Here is a 25907-nt window from a genome sequence, read left to right as displayed (position 1 = left end):
CTACCTTTCTACTTCGTGGGCATGCGCTACTCACGTGACCCCACATTTTATACCAGAAAATGACCTCCCCTAAAAGCCCATTTGTAGGTCTGGTAAGGGGTATGAAGGTAAAATCAGGACCATTGATCTTGTAGAACATCATGAGGTGACCAACACGTTCGTGGTCCAATGCATCCATTCCTGTTTGGACCCTGTAAGTTAACAATCTGTCCATGAGCCTTGGTTTGGATGTGTTTATTGAGGGAATTACTAGGGTTCATCGCGAAAGGCATTTCGCAGCCGGTCTGTCGCATGTAAGACCAGCCACCTCATGAATGGAGACAACAACCCTAGTAAATCCTGTTTATTGAAAAGAATATTGGAGACATTTTGTACTTTGAATCTTTACACTTTAGCTCCATGTTTCGCCATGTATTTTTTTCCATGAAATTATAATTTATCAAGGATACGTTTGGCTACCGTAATTTTTTTTCATGATAAGCTAGCGTCTCCAAGTGGTGAGAGAGGGGTAGGGTGGGTGAAGTGGCTCAGGAAATAAAAAATCAGAAATCTAGTATCAGGAAACAAAAATACGATTGACTTTTTCCTGATTTTTAGACACTTCTCATGCTAATCATGCCCTCTCAAATTTGTCCGGTTCTCACACCCGTCCTACCCCCTCTCACCACTTGAGACACTAATTTATCATGAAAAAAAATAAAAAATCTTGGCTTCCAGACAAGGCCGAAGTGGTGAGAGACAACTAGAGAGGCTGTGAGCTGAAGCCACTTGGCATGACTAAGGAGATAGATAGAAATGGCCAAAAAATAAGGTGTTTCCATCCATGAAGGAAATAATGGTTTAAGAGAAGGTAGCAGATTAGGCAGTGTTTTTCAATGCTTCACATTCTTTGTTTTTTTACTCCAGAGCTGGCGTAACATAATTACACGGAGCAACTCTGACTCATTTCAAAAAATTAGTGCCACAAGTGGCATTTCGATGAACATTTGGAGAAACAAACAAAACATGCCGCGGATCTCCATTCTCGATTTTTTTTTCTTCCATATTTTCATTCTCCACAAAGGAAAAAATGTAGAAGCGCTTGAGATAAGGGTTAAAGAACACATCTCCTCCTCTCAAACTTCCAATGTGGGACTAATGATTCCCACATGAGTTACAGAGTTTGGAGGGAGATTTAAAATTGGGTAGGAGACATCAAGCACGTAAAGTAAGCCACAAAAGAACAAAACCAACAAGGACATTATATTTTCGCATAACAGATATGATCACCTCAATGAAATCAATCGTATCAATATATTGGAAAATAACTTGCTATGTTATTCAACAGATATTTAAGAAAGTCACAGTACACCAATATAAGTTGGGTCAGGTTTCAAGTTTTTTTTCTTCTAAACCCACCCCTATCCAAGGTTTAAAATTTCGGTTTCGGTACCGGTATCGGACCTTGAAATTTTGGTCGAAATCTGGTACAAAAATTGAAACCCATATTTTATTCAATATTAAATTTCAGTAATTTCGGTTAAATATTAAATTAATTAAAAAGAAAACAGATTTTTTGGGTCAAATTTCGGGAAAACCGAAATTTCGACCGGAATTTCGAAATATCGGTCGAAATAAATGACCGTTTCGATTATTGGTAGTTTCGGTGTCGGTCTCCACCGAAATTTTGGATTTCGGTCGAAATTTAAAACCATGCCCCTATCCAAGATTGAGTCAGGTTTTCCAAAACCCGACCCTACCCAAGATCCATGATTTCTAAACCGGACCCACATTATTTTCTGGTCGGGTCGATGCGGGACGGGTTTGCAGCCCTAATTAAAATTGTGTGTAGCATGAAAGTAAGGCTGTGATAAACAGGAAGGGTGTTAAAATAGCTTGTACTTTATTATTGGATTCTGGACTCACTAGTGGACAGTCCGAATCCGAACTAACTTCAAGAAAGGTCCATCATATTCATATATCCTCCTAGTCTATAGGCCAATTAGGTTCCGAGCGGATCGTGACGTTCGTGTATATTCCAGATCCCAAGCCGACCCAATAAAAGCTAACACAAGCGGGATCCGACACTGATTTGAAATTTGAATCTCTCCCCCTCTCTCTCTCAAACCCCAATCTCTAAATCCCCAAAAGCAGGAAGAAGAAGAAAACAGAATCTGCCATGGAAGATCTTTCAACAGTAGATCCAGAGACTGAGTTTTTTGCCTCAAAGCAACAGACGGGTAACGAATGGGAGCTGTACAAAGAGAACGTTAGGCCTCTTAAGAGAGGCCGAAACGTTGCGCACCTCAACGAAGCTCTTAAATCTCAGACCGACAATCTCCTCAAGAAATCTCTCCTCGAGAATCGCAGGTTTGTAATTGTGGCACAAGTATCTTTCAATTTTTTGTATTCCTTTTTTCGTAGATCTAGGGTTTTTGAAACTATTACTTTTCTTTGTAGGAGGATGATTGAGGCAATCGATGAGTATAAGGGGGACGATCCGCTCCAGCCATGGATCGAGTGAGTGTTTCCTTGTTTGATTTCTATTTTCTGCTTTTGATTTGTTCCCCTCTCTTCTTCTTTTTTTCTAAACTTGTTATGTGAAAAATGAAGGGGTTTTTTTGGTGTGAGTTTCTCTTTTTAATATCCTATTATCTCTGATCTGATTATTTGATACTAAACTTCATGAGTCTTATGAAGTGGAGTTGTTAGAGATTTATACAGCTCTTGCTTGCTCAAAGTCACTTATTTGAAGAATGTTTAGGTTTTTATGTTAACAAAGTTAGGGCTTTGTTAACGAGTGCCTCAGGTGCATTGGAAATGTAAATTTACAATAAATTTACATAGGAATTAAGAGTTTTACATGGCTTCTGAGTCTTTTTTCTCAAGCAATGTGTAGATTTACATTTTCAATGCACCTAGGGCACTCATTAACAAAACCCATTTTTTGGAAATTTGTAGCGTTTGTAGTTTAGGGAGACGTTTAGTTTATGTACTGGACATTTGGATCATTCACTCACATCTCTTCGTTTGAATGGACTGGAAGTTGTTGGTTTTGCATTGATTCTCAATGGCATGTTGATATGATATTATCAACAACTACCAGACGAACTTTTCTTTTACCCATAAAAAAAAAAAAAAAAAAAACTTTTTGGGGTTTACCATTTTGATCTCTCTTTACCTCCTGAAAAGCGCATGGGAATTTTGTTGGCCAGAATATGTAGGATGTTTTCTTTGTAATAAGTAAGTGCTCGTTCATCAATGCGTCCTAAACTTTTTATTAGGAATGACAGCTGTCACAAGGTGTCTGTTTATTGTTACAGTTTATGACATGGATATTGGTCTTGTAGATTACCACAATTCAGAGTTAAGATCAACTTTTGTATCTTATACTCACTTGTGTGGAGCTTTCTTCTGGTTACTAAATTCAAAATTTACATCTTTCTTGTTTAGGTGCATCAAATGGGTTCAGGAATATTTCCCATCTGGGGGAGAATGCTCAGGACTGGTTTTGATTTATGAACAATGTGTACGCACCTTCTGGCATGTGGACCGCTACAAGGAAGATCTACGTTACCTCAAAGTGTGGTTGGAATATGTGGGTTAACTTATTATCACATAAATTTCCATAACCCATTATCACTAATTTTTATTCAATTATTTATTCTCCTAAATTTTGCTTTTGATTCTAAATTGGATTACAGGCAGATAATTGTGCTGATGCTGAAGTTATTTACAGTTTTCTAGAAGAAAATCAAATAGGGCATACTCATTCTGTATATTACATATCATATGCTTTGCATATGGAATCCAAGAATAAGATGAGAAAAGCTGATGAGATTTTTAATCTTGGCATAGCAAGGTGAACTCCACAATCAAATTTCCATTTTTACCACTTGTACTGCATTTATCATATTTCTGCTGATGTAATTCTTCCATGCATTGTTTGAAAATGTATTATGAATCACAACCCACCTACATGCTTGGGTTGAGTCCAATTAGCTGACTCCAGAGTCGAACAAGTTGATAGAAAGTTACTAAAAAGGAGAAAAATATTTGCCATTTCAAAAAAAGAAAAAGAAAAAGAAAAAGAAAAGAAAGAAAGTTACTAAAAAGGAGAAAAATTTTGAAAGAAAAATCATATTGATTCAGAACAAAAAAATATGTATAATTTGAGGAGAGGCATATATTAAAGTAAAACAAGATGCTGAGTACCTTTTTTATTTTTATTTATTGAAATGATAAGAATCTTTATTAAAAGAGAAAGGAGAATAGCCCGCAACTGAGATGGTCGGAGTAATATAGAGGAAAGAGACAAACAAAAATGGGACCAACACATTGGGAAGATCAACGGGGTAGCTCATAAAAATTCTCCACACCCATCCTAGCAACTCCAGAACGGGCAAGGTGATCCACCTTGGCATTTGCTGAAATGCCGCATGTGCTGAAACCGAACTGAGAACCCTACACGTGATCCCGGATGTCATCAGTCAGAGATGCAAATCTCCAAGGGTGTGCTTGGCTACTGTCCATCAACCTAATAACATTAAGAGAATCCGCCTCCACTATATGCCCAAGACATTGCTATGAGAGAGTCTGATTCCCAACAACATCGCCCTCACCTCAGCCTCATTTGAGTCCTTGGACCCAATGGGACCTGAGAAAGCTCCATCTAACCGGCTCATCCTCATCACAAAGAAGCTCCCCAACTCTAGCCGGGATGGAGTTCTCAACGCTAGATCGGTTAAAATTTAATTTTTGCCACCTACACTCTTGTGGTGGTGGCGGCGGCGGCGGCGGTTTTTATGTAAGAGAACAAAGGGCCTTTGACAGCATTCTTGAATAAGCGAGCATTCGTCTCCTTATAAAGAACCCGTATAGTGTCCACGAGTGCCACCCTCCAAAGAATCCTTCCTGTCACGGGCCAGGGCATATAATACCAGTTGTCTAGTAGGTGTAATAAATGGGAGGGAACACCCAATCCACTCCAAATCTCCCAAGAAAGCAGCTCCACTCATGTCTGCCATACATTCGATGAAAGAGCAAATGGTCGACTGCTTCACCTGGCCTCCATGCAAAGAGCGCAATAGTCAACGATCAGGAACTATTGACTGCACAGATGGTCAACCGTCAAGATCTTATCCTGAAAATCAGTCCACACGAAAGCATAAACTATAGGTGATGCACGGATATTCCAGACTCTGATCAAGCGTGAGGGGAGCGAGCTAGGCACCATATGATGGTAGAAGGATTTGACAGTAAACGTCCCAGATGTGTTCTTGATCCATACCCTTTGTCACCACCATTCTTGCCAATGTAACACAGGCTCCGGAATATCTAGCAGCTGGGCTATTCTGTCAACGTCCCAATCAAAGAAATTTTGCCTGGACTCAAGCTTCCAATTTATGTGGCCCTCTCTCCTATCAAAGCAATTCTGGGTTGAATAAAGACTCTTTTGTCCAGATGCTGATTTTACATATGAGAATAGAATAAATTGATAATGATTCTCATTAATATAAATTTTGAGGACGAGAAGTACACTATTATAAACTTTAGGTTTGTCGGTCATTGCTTGGTGAATTTTGTGATTTTTTTTAAATTTTAGAAGCCAGTTACTTGTGACAATAAAAACTTACTTAAACTGGGTCTGATGCCAAATCACATGTTTTTGAACAGATCCTCCATGAAATTAAAGGCTGAAAACTGCAACCACTCCCAAATATGTAATTTCTTTAACTTCTAAAAGTATTGTTCATGTGCAAAGGACTGGTCCGACTGGACAACGAAGAATAACAGATATGAAATTGACATCTGGAGGATTGAATTGTTTCCATATTGTGGATTATGATTTTTCGTTAGTAACCTAATCTTCATTTAGGTTACTGTTTTCCCTTTCATATGTTGAATATTTTTTTATAGTTAGTTTTTTATTTTATTTTTTCACAAAACATCAGTGTAATTTTGCAGTATTTCTAACTAGTCCAGTTGTGCTTTGTGTTGATTGATTTCTAGAAATCTGATAGCCTTCACATGGTTGTGCAAATTCTGTTAAACTGCTAGTTTTTTTATTGAGTTAGTGATATTCATTCATGAGAGTAATAGAGGAACACATTGATTTCTTCTTTGTCTTCTCTTTTAAGATCCCATATAAGTGATATTTACAAAAGGTCAGTAAGTACTAGCATGATGGAAGACATCAAGATGTTTTGCAAGCATCACTAAACATAAGAAGGCATTATAGATTATTCATCAGTCCCTAAATACTCCGTCCCTAATCCCAAAATGACAGAATATAAGTAGCCAAGGAAATGTCAACATTCTACACAAACTGTAATAAAAATCTTGAAAATAATCAAGATACTCAACGATTGCTTTTGAAAGAAACAAAAAATATCTGTTAGTGCATATTATTGATTACTGTGAATATTATTTGGGTGGTGGTTGGGGGGGGAACATAACAGTGGTTGGGATTGGGAACATATATTGGTTTCTAGCCTTTCCCTTTACTATGTTGTATAAGTTAATATTTTGCTTTTGATTCTGTTTTTGCAAATTATCATTTTAAGTCTATGTCAATCGACTTTTAGAAATCTAATAGCTTTCACATGGTTATGTAACTTTGTTAAACTGTGATTCAATCTCCTAGGAGAAAACAAATGTAATTACAAAGTTTGGATTTGGGAATAGATTGGGGCAAATGTTCAAACAAATTCAAGGATAGTTTTGGGGAAATTCTAAAAAACTAAAAATATTTATGTTAGATATATGTAATAAGCCGGCAATATAGTAATTGTACTTGTCTTTATAATATAAATATCATAGTGAGGGGGAGCAAGTCTCCAACTCTTCTCCTTCTCACATTTCCACTCCAACATGGTATTAGAGCCCTAGGGTTACGATGCCCTAGGGACCACGTCCGCCTCGCCTCATCTCCGCCTCTCTTCCCTCTCCTCCCTCTCTCCTCCCTCCCTCTCTCTCTCCTCCCTCTCTCTCTCTCTCTCTCTCTCTCTCTCTCTCTCACAAACCCATCCCCGTCTCTGCCATAAATCTGAGCGAAGCTCCGGATTGAAGATCGACAATTCCACTCCAAAGCCCTAACCCTACCCCAAATCCATGAATCCATCCTTTCCAAACCCTAACCCTAACCCGTGAACAGTACCGTAAATAGTGCCGTGAACAGTACCCATGAATAGTACCGTGAACAATACCGTGAATAGTACCCGTGAACAATATTGTGAATAGTGCCACCCCCTCCAACCCCAAATTAGTGCCGCATTCCCTCTCCCTTACCCAAATCAATACCGCACCCTCTATCGTACCCCAATACATGTTCCAAAACCCTGCCCCCACATTATTCTACTTCCTTGTTCTTAAAACCCTAACCCTAACCATCATTTAAATCATCCATTTTCTATTCCTTCGCAACTTTTTCTATTTTTCCTAGTGTCCTAATGCACTAGATTGCCATTCTATCATCACCTTTACTTCATGTGTCTATTCTCGTAAGAGCCGCATTTAGCGTGTTCTTCTTCATTTAATTTGTTTTCTAAGCCACAATGTCAGGGTTGTCATTTATCTCTTATTGTTTGTAGTTATGTATCATGTTATTGAGAATCCCTCTACCGGCGTGAACCATGGGGTCCGAGCGGCACCCTCTATTTCGGCTTCTTCTTCTTCTGTCTCTGTGGATGGTTCATTCCCACAGATGACCACTGCCAAATTACATGGAACAAATTATGTGACTTGGAAGGTTGCAGTAGAGACTTATCTCGGGTGGAAAGGCCCACATCATTTGTCTTGATCCTCCTCCTCCTACTGATCCTACCTATGATAGGTGGGAACAGGAGGATGCCCTATTCCGTACACTACTTTGGCAGAGTATGGCCTCTCATGTGCCTCATTTGGTCGTGGCCGTGGTGGTGGTGGCCTTGGTGGCGGCCGAGGACGCTCCTTTTGTATCCATTGTCAGAAGAGGGCCACCATGTTGATATATGTTTTTAGCTCCATCCTGAGCTTCGACCTCCACGCTCGGCCCACATCACTGCTGCCAGTCTACCTGATACTTCTGTTCCATCTGACTCGGCTCCTGCACCTGCTACGGATACACACGGGCTGATTATGATGAGTTTCGGTGTTTTCGCTTGAGCACCCGTCCAGTCACTGCGTGCTTTGCCCAGCCGGGTAGTTCTCCGGCATCCTTACTTAGTAGCTCCAGCTCCTGGATCATTGCTTCGAACCATCTCACTGGTAATTCCTTTTCTCTTAGCTCTTTCGCCCTTTTCTCTCTGATTCCCACTCGGCCACTCTCTCGATTCATAGCATTCAATCCTTGTTCAGATTCATGAAAATAATGTGGGAATTCTTCCCCTCTAACATGCTCTTAGCAATTTGAACCTTCTGCAATTCTAGCAGACCACAAAGGTCTGAATATCCGAAGTTTCAAGGCCATGCAATCTTCTATTTGTATCATAGCTTTACCAAAAATCAATTAAACAAAATTTCAGAATGGTTCTCTATGATTTAAAACCGCATAGAGCCCCAGATTTGCATTCAAAAAGGTTGCAAATAGACAATTGTTGATGTCAGAATGACATCACCAAAATATTAATTGTTTGCTTCTATTTCTTTTCCCCAGGGCTGTAAACTTTTATGGAAGCTGGAGAGTTGTTGGTGCTTGTGGGGCGCCCCTATTTGCATTGATTTCTCAGTATTTCTTATTGATCTTCGTTCATGGGAGTAATTAAGGAATAGAACATGTGTTTCTTCTGTGTTCTTTTTTAAGATGCTATAGTAGTGACATTCAAAATATCAAAAGTGTTTGCATGATGGAAGACACCAAAATATTATGCAAGCATCACTTAATAGACAAAATATATTAGGATAGTAAATTAAAATTCCTACATACTACCCATATGATCCGTGTGTGAATATAGGTAGCCAAGTAGAGAAAGGCTACCCAAAAATATTCTCTTCAACATCAAATGCAGCTGAAAGAGCTTTCATATTCTAAAGAAATCACAAAAAGAAAAAAAACTCTCCAAAATATCCTATGATTGTTTAAAAAGAAACTCTAATTAATGCCAATATTAAGGAGGGCTAGGCTAAGTACTGGATGTGTTTCTTGCTTAATGATAACCACATATTGTTAGTTTGCTGTTGTAGATTGAAAGTTCCTTCACACCTAAGCTTATCTTATGTAAGGTTATAACATTGCTAGGGATTATATTGTGATTTCCAGCTAGTTCTTGTAAGTGTAACGAAGACTCTATCTTTCTAAACCTGCATTCCCAATTTTAACTTATGTTATCGGGTGACTATTTTCATATCATAGGAAGGCACAACCGAAAGAAAAATTCGAAGCTACTTACAAGAAATTTCTCTTACGCTCAACAGGAAGATGCAAAACTACTGATGTATGCCTCTTTATGCTTTAAAACTCCATTTAGTTTTATTGGCCACTAAAGCACGTGTTCACAGTTTTGTTTGTTTGTAATTCATAGGATGAGCCAACAGATAATCACTCTCCAGTTCGAAGATTCGGAACTCTCTTGACTGCAAGTGAATCTCGTAAGTCTTTTTATAGCTATTCACATTCTTAAAACTTATAATTTACTTAGGTTGCTTCAATGTGGCAGGAAAACTGACTACGGAGAGATCTGATCTTGCTAAGAAAAAGGCAAAGCTGCAAAGGTGAGGACTCTGAAAGGCAGAAGATTAGTGGACTACTTTGTTAGTTTCCATCCTGTTTTGTGTACTATTCTTAAATATTTAATAAAGCCTTTCCAATTATAATTTCCGGGATAAGTATGTAGAGAATTTGTAGCATAACTATCCTTTTGGTAATTAGCATTATCTGTGTTATTATAACTTTTTAGCCTATCATCTTTGTTATTATAACTTTTAGCCTATCATCTGTGTTATTAGAACTTCTGGTTAAGAAAGTCAATCAGGTTGTATGAAACCTGGCAGAAAAACCAAGTACCCAACAGATTACAAAATCCGTGCCTCATTACTTTTTAACTTCAGAAATCGTAGCCAAATGCTGATCGGATTGTGTGTCAACAAGGTTTGGAGATGCAAGCACTTATTGAGTTTTAGTTGTGTTTGCCATAAAACCTTGGTTTTAACATTGATACTTTTGAGACTATAGTCACAAATACCAAAGTTTCCGTTTTCTAAATCTTGAGTTAGCACGCGTCCCTTGATTGCAATTTGTGATATGTTTCATCTTCTTTTTTGTGGCAGGGTTGATAGTAATACTCCACTTTCTGTTTATAATGACACGAACACACGATCTACCAAAAGACTTCAACAAGAACCAATGAATTCCAACTCGAGATCTTGGCATACTCTTGGAACTCAAGTTGAGAGAAATAAAGAGAACACTGCCATCCCAACCAAGTGGACATCAAATAAGGTTTAAATTTCATAATGTTTTTGCTCTTGCTTGATTTTAACTGCTTTAGTTCATGCAGGAAACCAATTCAAGCTTTAAGTTACTGCATCTGCTTTTGCTGTCAGATTCCACAGAGACATGGGTTTAGAACACGACCAGCAACTGCCAGTTCTTCTATTGAGGTCTTTGTCGACGAGGAATGTGCACAGTAAGTAAATATAGTTGCTTTGATGTGTTTAGTGTGGACGCAAGCTATACCTCACAATTTAAATAATTATTGAGCACTCAAAAGGACTTGCCAAGTCAGCTCAACTCGATCAAGATACCTGACTAACCCAGCCCTTGAAAACTTAAATGTCAATCCTGAATGAGTGGATTAACTCAATTAAGGCTTTTATTCTGTTGTCGTGATAATTTATTTTAACCGATATGAAACTTTACAAGTACCAGAAAACTCCAAAACTCAATGGAGTACTTAGGAAACTTGAAAATTTGTTTACTAAAATAATTTGTGAAAACTTGAAAACTGGATTACAGCAAAAAGTTTTTTAATTGAAGTGAATGCTTGGGTGACAATAGGCTAAATGTTTTACTTTATCTGTATTGATTTAACTTTTCTACTTTATGTGGATCAGACCACAATCGACGGTTGCTGTTGTTGAATCTGTGGAGCCTTCAATACTGCAGCTTAGGCGAGGGGATAATCGAGATCTTAAAACGTAAGCAATAGCCATGTAGAATTCTATATTTTCTCATTGATATTGAGTTCTTGAATGAACTAATCAGCGTTATGTTGCTTTGAGCAGGGAAACCGAGCTGCTAAAAGAAAACCCGTTACGCCATTTTCCTCGGAACAGTCTTCCTAGGTGATTACCCTTCATCAATTTAGCCTATGTGTGTAGTCTGGCTTTCTTGGCTTTTCTCTTTAAAGCTTGTCAAACTACATGGCTTTGGTTCATGTTGTATGCTATGGTTAGACTTGTTTTCTACATTTCTTATGCTGGAATAATTAAAAGGCAATTGGAGATTTAAAGTTTATTCGTGTATTTGATTCATGTTGTATACTAGTTTCTATGCTAGCCTGAGTTTTTGTACTTTATGTGAGGAAATATGCAGGAATAAGATGAATAGCTAAAATGGCTTGTGTGTAAAACTGAGAATTTATGGCATATTTAAACTGATCTGTTGATCTGACCGCTGTCCATTGTTCCAGCCAAACCATGTTAAATATACCTTTATTTTTTCAGTGGTCGCAGTAATGTTTATATCAGCAGCAAAATAAAATAGAAATAAGGGAGGAGCTGCCCCATTATACAAACTATAACCTAAATCTTGTATTACCAAACCAAAAGGAGGATCAAAATTACACGGAAAATGAATCTCTCTCAATTAGTTCATCTCTTTCTACCCTTCTAGAGAAGCTATGCTATCTGCCATTTAGTTAGTGGTTCTTGATTGGTGACGAAAAGATGATGATATTTTCCAACACCGATTAAGTATTTCTATCCAAAAGTGGCTCTTTCAATGACGATGAAAAGATCCTTAGTCGCCATGAAATGTTGTTACTTCTATTTCATTTTTGAGTCACAAGTCTCCATTCGTCCGGAATACACCTTTGTCTCTACTTTATGATGATCACAGAGTACTCCCCCACTCCAACATGGCCAAAATTTTCTTTCGAGCTTCCATCAAAATTTAGCTTTATGGTATCTAAAGAGGGTGGTTCCCACTTTGATTATGGTAATATGTGTGAATGTCATCGCACTCAATTTTTTTTGGGTTGGTAGGATTGCTATTGCTTTGTTGTTTCTTGCCCAATGATTGAGATTGATCTTTACTTCCAAAATTAATTTGCCAGAGAGTTTTCCATCAAAAATTTTATTGTTTCTTTCCTTCCAAGTGATAATTTGCCAGAGAGTATTTTTCATCAAAAATTTGACAAATGGTCCGTTGAGAGCACCTTTATTGGATAAGTCCTTCATCTATAAAGCCTTGTTTAGTCTTCCAGTAAAGAAAAACAATCCTTTGATTTCGTTAGTTCTTTATCTTATGCATGGAATGTCCATTTGGCACAGAGCCAAGTCATATGAATCGCCTCATGAAGCTCTACAAGTTCAAAGATGTCAATTGAACGCCTGTGTTCCCATGTGGGACCCTAGAATTGATCATTAGCATTGATCTCTGGTCGTTTCGAATTTCGATTAGAGAACAAGAGATTCTAATTAGGCTCTGTTTCTTTCAAGATGTAAATGGGTGTAAAACAAAGAAATCGGGTTCATTTGGATGCACAAAAAATAGGGAAGTCAGAGTAAAGGGACAGATTTTCCAATTCCTAACGTTGTTTGCTTTTGGCATTTACTATTCTTGTAACAGTCCTTGTCAGCTGTAAAATTTTCAAGTGCCCTGTGCTTTGTACTGTTTTTCTCTCTAATCAAGGAAGTAAAGATGGGAAATTATATTCCCCCTTCTGACGGATACAATCCCTCCCCCCCCCTAAGTAATGGTGTTCGTTAATTTTAGGGAAATGATATTTCCCTCCTCTTATGGATAAAATCCCCACAGTAACGTTTTTCGTTAGGTTTTAAAGGCAAAAGAAAAACGTTAAAGGGGTGAATTTATCCTAAAGCAGTGAACCACTCTCGCAGAAACGGTTAGGGGGGGGGGGGTTGATTCTATCCGTTTATGGGGGAAAATATCAGTGCCCTAATTTTAAAGGTAAAGAAAAATGTTAAAAGGGATGAATTTATCCTCATTCTCACATAAACCGGCCTGGGGGATATCATTCCCCGTACAGAAATGAGATTCTCTATTAGTTTCCTTCATTAAGGGCACGTTTGGCTACCACGATTTTTTTTCATCATAAACTTTGTCTTTCCAAGTGGTGACAGGGGAGGTAGGGCGGGTGGAGTGGCTAAAAATTAAGAAACAAAAACCGGGAAACTAGTATCTGCCTGATTTTTAGCCACTTCTCACCTTCATCTCAATCGTGCCCGTAAAACTTTTCTCCTTCTCCCACCCACGCCATTCCTAGCTTCCAGACGTGCCTAAGTGTATCCAAATGTACCCGATAGGGATGCTTGCTTATTAGTGTGGGCCCAATCGTGAAAACATATGGTTTTTGTGCATTATGGGTGTTCTCGCAGTGCCATTCTTGATATTTGAGGGTACCCTGTCTATGCGCAGACACCATTGCCATGTTTTGCAACAAATAAAGTTTTTTCCATGAAATATTAGTTTATCAATTGGTAGGAGAAAGACAATGAGCGTGGGATAATATAAAAAAAAGGGCGCCCACTAGGCTTCCGCTGTTGCGGATCTGGGGAGGACTAGATGTACACAGTCTTACTCCTACTTTGCTGAGAGACTGTTTCCGTGACTCGAAACAGTGACCACCAGGTCACAATGGAGCAACCTTACCGTTGGATCAAGGCTCTCTCTCTCTAATGAGGGTGGGATATGGAAAGGATAGAGGGCATGAGAAAGAGTCATATTTCATGAAATAAAGTCATGGCTACCAAACTCATTAGCTTTCTCGGCCTCACTCAGTTGGAGTCCCAGCCAAGCTCATTTGTAAGTTTATGGGTTCCGAACGTTTGCAAAAGGGGTTCTGTTTTTTCAGTAAATTGGAATCAGCTAATCAGGTACTCGGGGTTTTTTTCCGGAATGCTAAACTGAAGTGCGAACTTTTGGGCTCCATTGGATCCAAATCAAAATGGCTGACGTGGATCCAAAGGAGACGCCCTTAAGTGTTAAAGACTAAGCCGGATAAAAAAGCGAACCTTTCTAGGGTTTTCTACGGCGAAACCCTAAAAAAAATTCTCTTTTTCATTCTCTCAATACCCCAATGAAAAACGACGAAAATCACTCTTCTTCGAAACCTATTCCCTCACCTGCTTCACAATCTAGGGTTTTTATCGCTTCTTTTTTTTCGTGCAATCTAGGGCTTTCAGAAACCTAGGGTTTGTTTCTCATACAACATCTCGAAATCACACCTTCGAGTGAGCGGAGATCTTTCGCCCAAACCCCAACATATTTACATACTCTGCAAGCTTCAATTTACTCCAAAAGGATTCAAATCCACTGCGAAAAGGTCAGTTTCTACAAAAACCCTAACCCTCCTTTTTTTTTTCGGTTGAGAAAGCAAACCCTAACCCCTTATTTCCTCCTCCTTCATTAGCTCGATATCACTTTAAACATCACTAAGAGATCGGATTTGAAAAACATATCTCCTTCTATATAGGCTCTCTTCAAAACTAGGGCTTTGTTACTTCCTTTCTTCAAAACTAGGGTTTTGTTAATTCCTTTCTTCAAAACTAGGGTTTTGTTAATTCCTCATTTGGGTCAATGGCGGAGCACTTAGCTTCGATCTTTGGAACCGAGAAGGACCGAGTGAATTGTCCATTCTATTTCAAAATCGGGGCATGTCGCCATGGGGATCGATGCTCACGCCTTCATAATCGTCCCACCATCTCCCCCACAATCCTCTTATCAAACATGTACCAGCGCCCTGATATGATCACCCCTGGCCTCGACCCAGAAGGCCAAACAATTGACCCTAATAAAATCCAAGATCACTTTGAGGATTTCTACGAAGATATCTATGAAGAGCTTCACAAATTCGGCCAGATTGAGAGCCTCAACATTTGTGACAATCTCGCTGATCACATGGTTGGGAATGTGTATGTCCAATTCAAGGAGGAAGATCAGGCTGCTGCTGCTTTGCAGTCATTGCAGGGGCGGTTCTATTTAGGTCGTCCTATCATTGCTGACTTCTCGCCTGTGACGGATTTTCGCGAGGCAACGTGTAGGCAGTTTGAGGAGAATAGTTGTAATAGAGGTGGGTATTGTAATTTTATGCATGTGAAACAGATAGGGAGGGAATTGAGGAGGAAGCTGTATGGGAGGAGTCGTAGATTGATGGGGAGTCGGAGTCGGAGCCGAAGTTTGAGTCCTCATTATAGGAGGGAGCCCGAGAGGCGTGGTGGGGACCATCGTGATCGTGGGGACCGCCGTGGAAATGGGGGAAGGAGTGGGGATCGGCATGGGAGGTATGATAATGATGGAGGAAGGCATGGGAGGTATGACAATGATGGAGGGAGGCGGCGGCATGGAAGTCCGAGGCAGGCGAGAAGTCCTGGGAGGGAAGGGAGTGAAGAACGGAGGGCTAGGATTGAACAGTGGAACAGGGAAAGAGAGGAGATGCATTGATCTTTTTAGTTTAAATGTTGTTGCTTTGTTTGTGTTTGTGATCATGGAATGCTGATGAGGGATGTGGATGGTTTTTATATTGTTCTGCTCAACACGGTATTGCTTTCTATTATGCCCCCTGAACCTTGAAACTGGCATTAGCAGGGGTTGGGCATCTGACTTTTTAACTTTATTTGGGTTGGATTGTGAGCATTAGAAAAGAGAGCAACTTTATGGAAGGTTTGAGCTCTTATCTATCTCATTGTTCTTCTTTCTGTATCCACGCTATATTAAGTGCCCTCTATTGGTTTCTTTGCTTGTTGCAAATGTCTTTGTTTCTTTACTAATCATCTTCCGGACTGCTTGTGTGTTTCCTGATCACTATTACTGCTGAATGCCTCAATTTTTTTGATTGGTGAAGTAATGTACCCATCTTTGAAAAGTTACATAGCAAAGCCACTGCCAATGTTGAAATTTCACAGGGGATCCCTTGGGAACAACTAGAAATGTTTTACTTTGGGAAGGAACCCTAAAGGCTTGGCTACTTTTCCGTAGGTAAGGGTTTATGGGTTCACTCATTCTAGTGATAAGAATAACTTTTTTTTTCTTTCTGCTTGAAAGAAAGTACAGTCTCTCCACCACCCTCCTCTAGTTTTCGCTATGTGAACTAAATATTTTCCATTTAATCCATTTTTCAGACAGCTTAGTGGCTTTATTTAAATTGGAACACACTTCCTATAAGATGAATAAAGGATGCTTCAAGATCCATCTTGCCTGATCTCTTTTTTGAAATTGCTCTCTGGGGCAATATCAGCGAAATTGACCTCATTGGAATCAATAGTTCCACTCACTCTTTGGATGTATGGCCTTGCAGGATAACCCTTTGAATCTCTGCCAAGCAATTTGGATATTGTTAATTGCTGACGCTTATGCTTTCTGGCAAGGTTTTAAATTTTGGTTTCGGTTTCGGTCGGTATGGAAATAGAAACATTTTGGTTTTGGTTAGAAATTTCAGTGAAAATCTTGTGAAATAACGAAAATGCATGAAAATATATGCAAATTATGGGCATTTTAGATGAAACTTCGAGAAGTGCTAGAATAAGCACAAATACGTACTAAAAATCATCACATTTTTTTAATTATAAAAAACTAAAAAAATCATCACATAACTTAAAGAACCACCCATAAATATAATGCTTTAACAACATCAGAAACCTAATAACATGCGTGATTGTGCATGTCTGATAATTCAGTGCATATCTTATTTCACATGTAATTCATTTAAATATTTATAATTAATACCCGTTTTTCAAAACGCATGTGTGGGCCAAAACGTGACCAAAGCAAATCCTAGTTGACCCTGCGCGACACAAGGATCGGTTGATGCGGAATATTCACGTGACGAGGTCATAGCTTTGGAAAGGCGAAGGAGTTTTGAGTGAATCTGTTGGGTATAATGAGGACTCAGACAAGAACACAACCAAGGTAAAAGGAAGTCAACTCAGGCTAGTTGACGAGAATGTGAAATACACCTACAGTTTTGGTGTGTTTCAGTGGGGGTGGAAATAGGATGTTTCACTCGAAATTTAAAGGTATGCTTTCTAGAACTACGAAATCCGTTGTACATATCCTCATCTAATGTCCTTTTTTTAAATGATATAGGATTTTATTTAGAAAGAAGGGTAAACCCTGCAACTGAGATGGTCAATAGTAGGAATTAGCAAACGACAAAAGGGCAACAAGAAAACATAGCCCTCAAGGGGGAAAAAGTTGAAAAGCTCCTAGGCTCTCTCTGTCTAAACCTTCCCTAGCTAGCCATCAGCTTTTGTATTAGCTGATCTTCTAACACGATGGTAAGAAATAGAAGAAATCGTCTACCGCTCCTGAATCTCATCCATTGAATAAGGATGGCTTCCCTTCAACCATCTGATGATGTTGAATCTGTGATCCCTATAGAAAAAGAGAAGGCCCAGCTCGTTGCTCCATATCATCTCTAGGAACTAGGAAGTCCTACTTCTGTAGGCCTGGAGTTCCCCATGCTAAACCCATCAAAGCCTTACACTCCTACTCCAATGCCCTTATGCATCGGGTTAATAGAGTTTATTGGGTAGCCTTTTGGTTGTGAAATGAAAATCTAATTCCTTATTCTACATCTATTACCAACATGAAAGTCTAGATTGGCTGTGCTGATCTTTTTTTTTTTTTTTGCGATCATGTTGAAAATATGAAATAAAAGGAAATATAAGGTTGTGGATATTGGGTTGTATGCATTGTGGAAAGAGCCGTTATTTTTTTCAGATATGTCAAAGTACTGTACGCCCAATCTCTATAGAATAGCTCACAGTTTGCATAAGTAATTGAGACTCTTGAGTCAGTCAGACAGTTTTTGAAGACCCCCCTACAGTCCTTGATTTCATAAAGTTAAATTTTGATTGAGGCATGCAGTGGGGGTGTTTTTTTTTAATGCCGGTAATGGCCGTCCTGTGAGGAGAAATTGAGTTTTTCTTAGTCCGCATACTCTACAAATACAGAGACTGAAGTTCTTCAGACAGATCTCTGATGCTATGATTGGTTAGGGGTACTTAAGGATTCCACATATGCTAAATTAATTACTATTTGATGAATGGATTCACATGGTTATGTTATCCTACAAAATCATGGTTGTAATTGAATCTTACGTGATGTTTAACCTGTTTTGGGAATGTATGTTCTTGTTATTGACCCGTACCCCATTTTGTGCTCTTAAATTCTTAGAAAGTAAATTGTAAACCGTAGGTTCACATCAAATTGGTATGTTCACATTAATTTGGCACTAGAAGAGATACGTTCACATCAAGGCTCTGGCACCCTTATATAGTATGGACAATGTGTAAATCCAGAAAATGAAAAAAGAAAAAAAAAGTGTAAATCCATTCCAAAAAAGAAAGAAAAGAGAAGCAACATTTGTATGCAAAGCTAAAGAATAAGAAATAAGAGGCTTTATTGGATAAGTGGCATTGGAGAATAGGAGTTCAGAGAATGTTTTTTGAGGAGAACTGTTATTGCTAAACATGAAGAATGGTTAGGGGGTGAGAAATTAGAGGGTTTTTTTTTTTTTTGGGAAAGATAAGAGAGAAATTAGAGTGTTACCTAGAGTTAAGCGGGTTGAGGTGTCCATAATCCAAGTTTGAGCTGACTTTGCATCTAAACTTGGGTAAATGTATGTGTGTGTCTTTGTGAAAAGAAGGGGGGGGAGGGGGTGGGTGCGGTCAAGAAAAAAAGGATGAGTATGTAGACTATAGAGAATATCGGTTGTTGATTCTACAATTTACCTTCTCCATACATGACAAAATTCATTATTCAAGGTTAGAAGGTATCAAAGCTTCTGAGCCAAATTCTTAAGGTAGAGTTTTTTAACACTATCTTAGATAAATTCTACAGCTTTCCACCTAGAAGATATGTTATTTTGAAAAATTGTAATAAAAACACATCTGAGATGGCTTGTGAAACTAGATATGGGACTCAAGTATTTGATTTGATTGAAGGGATTTTTTTATTGATGAATTTACAAGGGTGTGATCCAAACTTGATGGCATTTTCCCCAGTTGTGAGGTATTAATTCAAATCAAGAGGGCACACAGGTCTCTTCTCTAAAGCAATCTCAACTGAAAGGCAGCAACAAAGAAAGTCAAAAAGGGTTCCCGAATAGTCCAGACATGATTTGATGTGAGCAGGGCCCTCTGTTCTACGTACTTTTTTTTTAACTTTAAGATGCTTCTAGGTGCAATTTGTAAAAAGAAGTTTTGGGAGACTTGTGTTTCTTAGTCAGCTAGTTAGTACAAGAGAACTGCCAAGATGTCATTAAAAAACCGCAATCGGCTTAACATCTCGCTTGGTGTAAGAGCCATGAATTCGAACGTCAAGATTTCTTCTCTTTGTTCTACCTATTAGAGTCCCTTGAGTTCGATGCTCTCCCATGTCCAAACGTCAGGAAGGGATGGGCGGAATTGAGTACAGTCACTTGCAACTTCAATCATCATGTGGGCCACGAGTGAAGGGGGTTGGGCAATCATAAAACAAGTGTCTTCATCTATCATTTTCCACTTTCCCTAATACCGTTGAATTTCTATTTACACCATTAAAAAAAATTGAGTTTCTATTTGTGTTGGATTTTTTTTAGTGTAGCATGCTGTTTGAGACTAGGAAATAGGTGTAATGTTAGTACTTTGGTTAAATTAGGTGCTGGTATTCTTAATCTTTGTACATGTAAAGATACTTTTTACCACTCGTTAATGTTCACAGACCTTCCTTGTTTTTTTCTTGAGCTGTACAAACAGCTATCGTAAGTGTTGATTGATTTTCTTATTGTTTTTCTTCGCTACTTGTAATTTCTTCACATCGTTTTGCATTAGCCTTCATGATCTTTTAGGTATGCACGTTGCATGTTCTGACTGCCATGTCACTCACAAAGTGCGAGGTTTTAATTGGATTTTTTTCTTTGGACATGCACATTTGACAGCTGTACCTTGTATGTTCTAAGTTCTAACTGTCGTGTCACTTTCAAAGTGTGGGGTTTTTAGTGTTTCCTTTGATGTTGCAGTGCCACTCTTTGATAGTCGAAGATAACTCTATGCTAGCCCTTTGACATTAACATTTGACAAGGAGGACTTTGCTTATGACCAAGATTGACATAGGTTTGGCTTGGATCTTGGGTATTATTCCAATGAATTGAGACTTCTCCATCCTGAGTTTTTTGTTGGTTCCTTGGCTAATTAGCTTTCCTCAAACAGCTCACCATGCAAATCCTTGATCTCTCTTTGCTGTAGGCCTTCAATTATCCATTGCAGCAAATACAACCTGCAAATATCCACATGTCCCTTCTGGGTAAAGTTCCTTGCTTGCGATCTCCAATCTATCTACCGTAGTTAACAGTACTTTCTCTATGAAGTGGTTTTGATGGTAGACTGGTGATGGATGGTGGCGAGGTCTGAGATTCTTTGTGGTGAAGAAGATGAGTGGAGGATATATTCATGCGATTTCGCTGTAATTATGTGATCACAAGTGAATCATTTGTTTTCCAGACCTTTAATCTATTAAAAAGTGTTAACAATCTGGGTATGGTGGTGAATTTGAGCTATTAGAGGACACAAATGATCCTTAGTGATGTTATGGAATATCTACTTTGGTGCTAATTGGGTTGGGTTGGATTGGTGTTGCATATTGCTGGTGAGGCTTTAAATGATGATCAATTGACCCATGAACAATCTTAGGTGGATTTAACAACTGGGTATAATTCTCCTTCCCTGTCTCGTCTATATTGAACAGTTGGGTGAATTTTTTTTTTTGTCTTTCTGTTTGGCATCGACCCTAGCTCATGTCTAAAGCTAGAGAGAGTTCATATATCTTTCTATTCTAAGAGCCAAGCTACTCACTCAGCCTGATGATCCAGTCAGGTCTATCCATCTATTATTGTTAGACACAGCTTATGGATGCCATGATCAGATCAGTGCTTAAAAACTTGATTGAGTACTGGAAATTTCTGAGGCTAATGAATCTGGTAAAGAGTTCGGTTAAGCAAAGAGAGCAATTAAGGGAGCAGGGACAGGGTCAAGAATGTATCGTTCAGTTGAGAGGGTATTGTTCAGAGAAAATGGGACCATTGAGGTGGTTCCTTGGTTTTGTGGGGCAGTCTCAGCCCCCTTTGTATATATTTTCTTTAGTAAAATATCTTCACTGTTTTTTTTAAAGGTGGTTCCTTCTTGTTGGAGGTGAAGTCTGAAGGTCGCTCTGAGGTTTTTGAAGCCAAAAGGAAGAATCAAAAGATTGCTTGAATCTTCCAAGCATTTTAGATCCTAACAGGGATGTTTGGGAGTTCTCATTTCTTTTGTGGTTGATCTGAGGATTTGTTTGTTGTTCTCCAATTGTTTCTGAAATATGTTTGAGGGCTTCTAAATGGAAGAGGGTAGGACTCCTTATGGTACTGATTGGTTTTTCCATACTATTGTTAGGCCGTTTCTTTTTCTTTTGATAGGTAAACTGGGACTGGAATTGCCACCTTACGATTGCAAACACAAAGACCTTACAGAATCCACTGTACACATGCAAATGTTCAATTATTGAAACCATTCAAGAGTGGTAAATTGTCACAGATGGGGCGAATTGGGGAAAAATATATTGACTAGAAGATCTTAATCATCTGTTTGAAAAAGAGACAGTGAAACAAAACGGCATGTAGTTCACACTATCTGTTACGTTTGGGCAATCAATGATTTTTAGCCTTAGCCCATTCATGGCGGGCGCTACCTTGTTAACCACTTCTAAACATAGAATGAGAAGCATTGAAGAACACACCCCTAATATTTTATATATATATTGAATCTGATAACTTTAGCCCGCAAAGAGAAATGAAGGAAAGAAAGGTGCGGAATCTGATAAGCTAGTAGGCTGTGTTGTTTTTAAATTTTTAGAAAAATTGATTTCGAGTGGAAAACTGATTATTTGACTCTAAGTTATGTTTAATTTTTCCAATAAAGAGTTTTGCGCCCAAAATTATTTCTCAAAGTCCACAGCTAACAGGGCCTACGGTTACAGCTTCTTTACACTCAACTTCCCCATGTAATCTCTATTTTATGAAGTTTCTACTAAACATCAAAACCGAAAGAAAAGAAAGCAAACATCTCATCTTTCAGCAACTGAAAATAAGACTTTAATATGCTGACCAATCTTTGAGACAGCCTTATTTGCTACATCCAACTTCGCCTTAATAGCATCCACATCCTCGCCCGCCATTGCCGTCCTCAGATCAGCTACAGAGGACTCAATTTCAGTCACAACTTCGGCTGGAATCTCTTGCCTGTAATTCATTCAGACTCTGCTCAATCCTATAAATGGTTGTATCCGCCGTGTTTCTGATAGCAATCAGGGCCTTTTTCTCCTTATCTTTTTGTGCGTGGAGTTCTGCCTCTTTCACCATCTTCTCAATCTCTCCCTCTGAAAGCCCACCAGATGATCTGATAGTAATCGCCTGTTCTTTGCCTGTAGCTTTGTCTTTAGCAGAAACAGTGACAATCCCATTGGCATCAATGTCAAAGGTCACCTCAATCTGAGGCATGCCTCTAGGAGCACGAGGGATACCTGAAAGCTCAAACTCTCCAAGGACCCTTATTGTGCGAAGCCATTTCTCGCTCACCCTGCAAAACACTAACTCCGACTTGGGTCTGATTGTCAGCTGCAGTGGAGAAAACCTGGCTCTTCTTGGTTGGAATCGTTGTGTTTTTGTTGATGAGCCTCTTGAAGATACCTCCAAGAGCTTCAATCCCAAGGGAGAGTGGCGTGACATCCAGCAGAAGAAGCTCCCACCTAGAGTTTGTTTCTTCGGGTGGGCAGCAAGCCACAATCGGATTCAAACGGTAAACTTCCTACGAAAGCGTGGTATGTTGCTTATTGACCATTCCCTCTATGCTTGGAAGATGGGGAATCCGTGGCTCATCTTTTCATGCATTGCTCATTCACGCGTCAGATATGGGCTTTCCTATTTATGAGGTTTGGTATTGCTTGGGTGTTTCCATTATCTATTCCAAGTTTGCTACAACAATGGGGGTTTGTGCCATGGAGTAAGAAAGGAAAAACTTTATGGAACTTATGCTTGCTTGCGTCATGGTGGGTGACTTGGAAAGAGAGAAATTCGAGAGTTTTTTAAGGGATTGCCAAATCACCTCATTGGCTTTATATGAAAATTATTGCACTATCGATATCTTGGGTAAAATGTCTTCCATCCTTCCAATTTGTATCGGCATTTGATCTATGGGAGGGATGGAGGGTAGTTTGCTTTAGTAGGGAAAATCGGCCTCGGATTATTCAACGTTGGGAGGCTCCTACTTTTGGGAAGTGGAGATTGAATTTTGATGGTTCGAGCATTGGAAATCCAGGTCCGGCTGGGGTTGGCGGTTTGTTTCGTAATGACAGTGGCGAGGTTGTGTGGGCCTATTCCGGCCCTTTGGGGAGATGTGATTCTTCGGAGGCAGAAGTGATGGCAACATATCATGGTATCATGAGATTAGATAAAGTGTGCTTGGATAATGCCATTGTGGAGGGTGATTTACTCAATGTGATTCGTTGGTTGAAAAGAGTGGCATTGCCACCTTGGAGATTTTTATCATTTTTTAATGAAATTGAGGATCTAATCTCGGGTTCGTCTATTGCCTTCGATCACGTGCGGAGGAGTGCTAATGGGGAGGCGGATGGGTTAGCTAGCAGTGGGATTGGTCGTATGGAGTTGGAGTGGTTTGATTTTCTCCCTCCGTAGTATATCGTGTATTTTATGTTTTTTGCTTTATTGTATTTTTCTTTCTTTTTCCTTCCTTGTACATTTGGGTGTGGTCCATCTCGCCCCCCCTCCCTCTCTTTTATTTTATAATATATCTTTGCCATTTCAAAAATAAAATAAAATCACCCCTTACGATGCCGCCTTGTATGGCAGCTCCCATGGTCACTGCCTCGTCCGGGTTCACACCCTTGCTTGGTACCTTCCCAAAGATCTCTTGAAGTAGTGCCTGGACTTTGGGAACCTTGACATCCCACCAACTAAAAGAACTTCGTCGACTTCTTTTGTTGAGATCCCTGCGTCTTTCAAACAGTTCTTGCAAGGCTTCCTAGTCCTCTCTATCAGATGATTCACTAATGTTTCGAATTTCGATCTGGTTAGTGTAATGTTGAAGTGTTTGGCACCCGAGGCATCAGCGGTTATGAAAGGGAGGTTTATCTCTGTCTGTTTCGTAGAGGAGAGTTCCACCTTTGCCTTCTCGGCAGCCTCCCTCAGCCTCTGCAGGGCTAGTCTATCTTTGGACAGATCAATAGAGTCTGTCCTCTTGAACTCATTAACCGAGTATTCAAGCAATGCATTGTCAAAGTCCTCACCACCCAAGAAGGTATCTCCATTGGTGGCTTTAACCTATAAACAGAGAATCATATCAATTTAAACAAAGAGAACTTAAAAGAGTAACACGAGGCAGAGAAGTTGGTCAAGAAATTAGAGAATACCTCAAAAACTCCATTAGAAATTTCGAGGATGGAGACGTCAAAAGTCCCACCACCCAAATCAAAAACCGCGATCAAGCCCTCCTTGTTGTTCATTCCATAAGAAAGGGCAGCCGTGGTAGGCTTATTGATGATTCTAAGCACATCAAGCCCCTCAATTCTCCCGGCATCGTTTGTTGCCTGTCTCTGAGCATCATTGAAATAAGCTGGAACAGTGATGATGGCTTGTGAAACGGATTTTCCAAGATAAGATTCTGCGGTCTCCTTCATCTTGGTGAGGACAAAGGCACCAATCTGGCTTGGCAAGTACTGTTGTCCATTCACTTCTACCCATGCATCTCCATTCTGAGCCTTGATAATTTTGTAGGGAGCCATCTTCATTTCTTTCTGAGTTTGCGGGTCATCGAATCTTCTTCCAATCAAGCGCTTGGTACCAAACACCGTGTTTGAAGGGTTTGTTACAGCTTGGCGCTTTGCAGGTGTACCCACTAAGAGTTCTCCCTTCTGATTAAATGCAACAACGGATGGCGTAGTTCTTGCACCTTCCGCATTCTCAATCACTTTTGGACTCTGCAGCAAAAGTCAAGGTATTAAAGTGTTACATTAAAACATATAGTTATCAACCAAAATTCAAAACCAATGTTTTGGAATACCGTTTTAAACAGTGTTTTTGTGTGTATAGCGTATAAGCATAACTGAATCACATGAATAAGTAACCATAAGAATCGATATCTCCCATTTTTATTAATACATAACCAAATATAATGCAGTTTTTTTTTAATGATCCAAACAAAATGTATTTTTTATCATATCGCTCAGAGAAGAAGCCATTACTTCTTAAGACATGAGTTCAACCAGTTAGATATATAGTGATAAAAAAACAAAATGAAAGATTTTAGACTAAAACCTTTTATATAAACCATGTAGCAAGTAGACCTTAGAAAAACATTTGTATAACTGACAATGAATTTAAGTGAGACACACCTTCCCCTCCATCACAGATACACAAGAATTGTTGGTTCCCAAGTCAATCCCAACAACATCACCTCCAGCTAGTTTAGAGCTGAACAAGCAATTATAGCGGAAATGTCAGACACTTGAAAACAAACAAACAGAAAAACAAAGAGATAAACTAACCAGAACATAACATCAGCTCATTTTGAAGTCAAATACCTGAAGGTTCTTGCAGCAACTGTCCATCTCTATGACAAAAGCGATGCCCCATGTGATGTTTTTAGATGACCAGAAGCCTGAGAAAAAGTAACAATGCAGAAACTTAAATCATGAATCCATTATATGTTCCAAGCAAATGAAATACCCAGATATCCAT

At 39.2% G+C, this 25907-nt stretch overlaps 2 protein-coding genes and 1 pseudogene across 5 annotated transcripts; 2 read left to right on the top strand and 1 right to left on the bottom strand.

Moving 5' to 3' along the window:
• Positions 1–2018: 2018 nt before the first annotated feature.
• BUBR1 (BUB1-related (BUB1: budding uninhibited by benzymidazol 1)) lies at positions 2019–11569 on the top strand. The gene is made up of 11 exons (XM_077354709.1): positions 2019–2349; positions 2440–2499; positions 3433–3577; positions 3684–3841; positions 9311–9392; positions 9480–9546; positions 9615–9669; positions 10225–10396; positions 10501–10583; positions 11011–11094; positions 11182–11569. Exons 1-11 carry the CDS (start codon positions 2159–2161, stop codon positions 11243–11245), a joined length of 1161 nt encoding a protein of 386 aa, XP_077210824.1. The 5' UTR covers positions 2019–2158; the 3' UTR covers positions 11246–11569.
• Positions 11570–14019: 2450 nt separating this feature from the next.
• LOC143893095 (splicing factor U2af small subunit B-like) lies at positions 14020–21846 on the top strand. 4 transcript variants are annotated; one of them, XM_077398052.1, is made up of 3 exons: positions 14020–15802; positions 20142–20235; positions 20368–21846. In XM_077398052.1, exon 1 carries the CDS (start codon positions 14720–14722, stop codon positions 15581–15583), a length of 864 nt encoding a protein of 287 aa, XP_077254167.1. In that variant the 5' UTR covers positions 14020–14719; the 3' UTR covers positions 15584–15802; positions 20142–20235; positions 20368–21846. The 4 variants fall into 4 exon arrangements, with proteins under 4 accessions (XP_077254167.1, XP_077254166.1, XP_077254165.1 ...); XM_077398051.1 differs by having other exon boundaries at positions 20142–20253; XM_077398050.1 differs by having other exon boundaries at positions 20142–21846.
• Positions 21847–22219: 373 nt separating this feature from the next.
• LOC143891826 (heat shock 70 kDa protein, mitochondrial-like) lies at positions 22220–25907 on the bottom strand (annotated as a pseudogene).

Source organism: Tasmannia lanceolata, unplaced genomic scaffold, assembly GCF_043159265.1.
Source record: "Tasmannia lanceolata isolate RefF3 unplaced genomic scaffold, GAP_Taslan_0.1 ptg000015l, whole genome shotgun sequence".
NCBI lineage: Eukaryota > Viridiplantae > Streptophyta > Magnoliopsida > Canellales > Winteraceae > Tasmannia > Tasmannia lanceolata.
The sequence above is the reverse complement of the archived record's forward strand: the minus strand, read 5'-3'. Positions and strand labels throughout refer to the sequence as shown.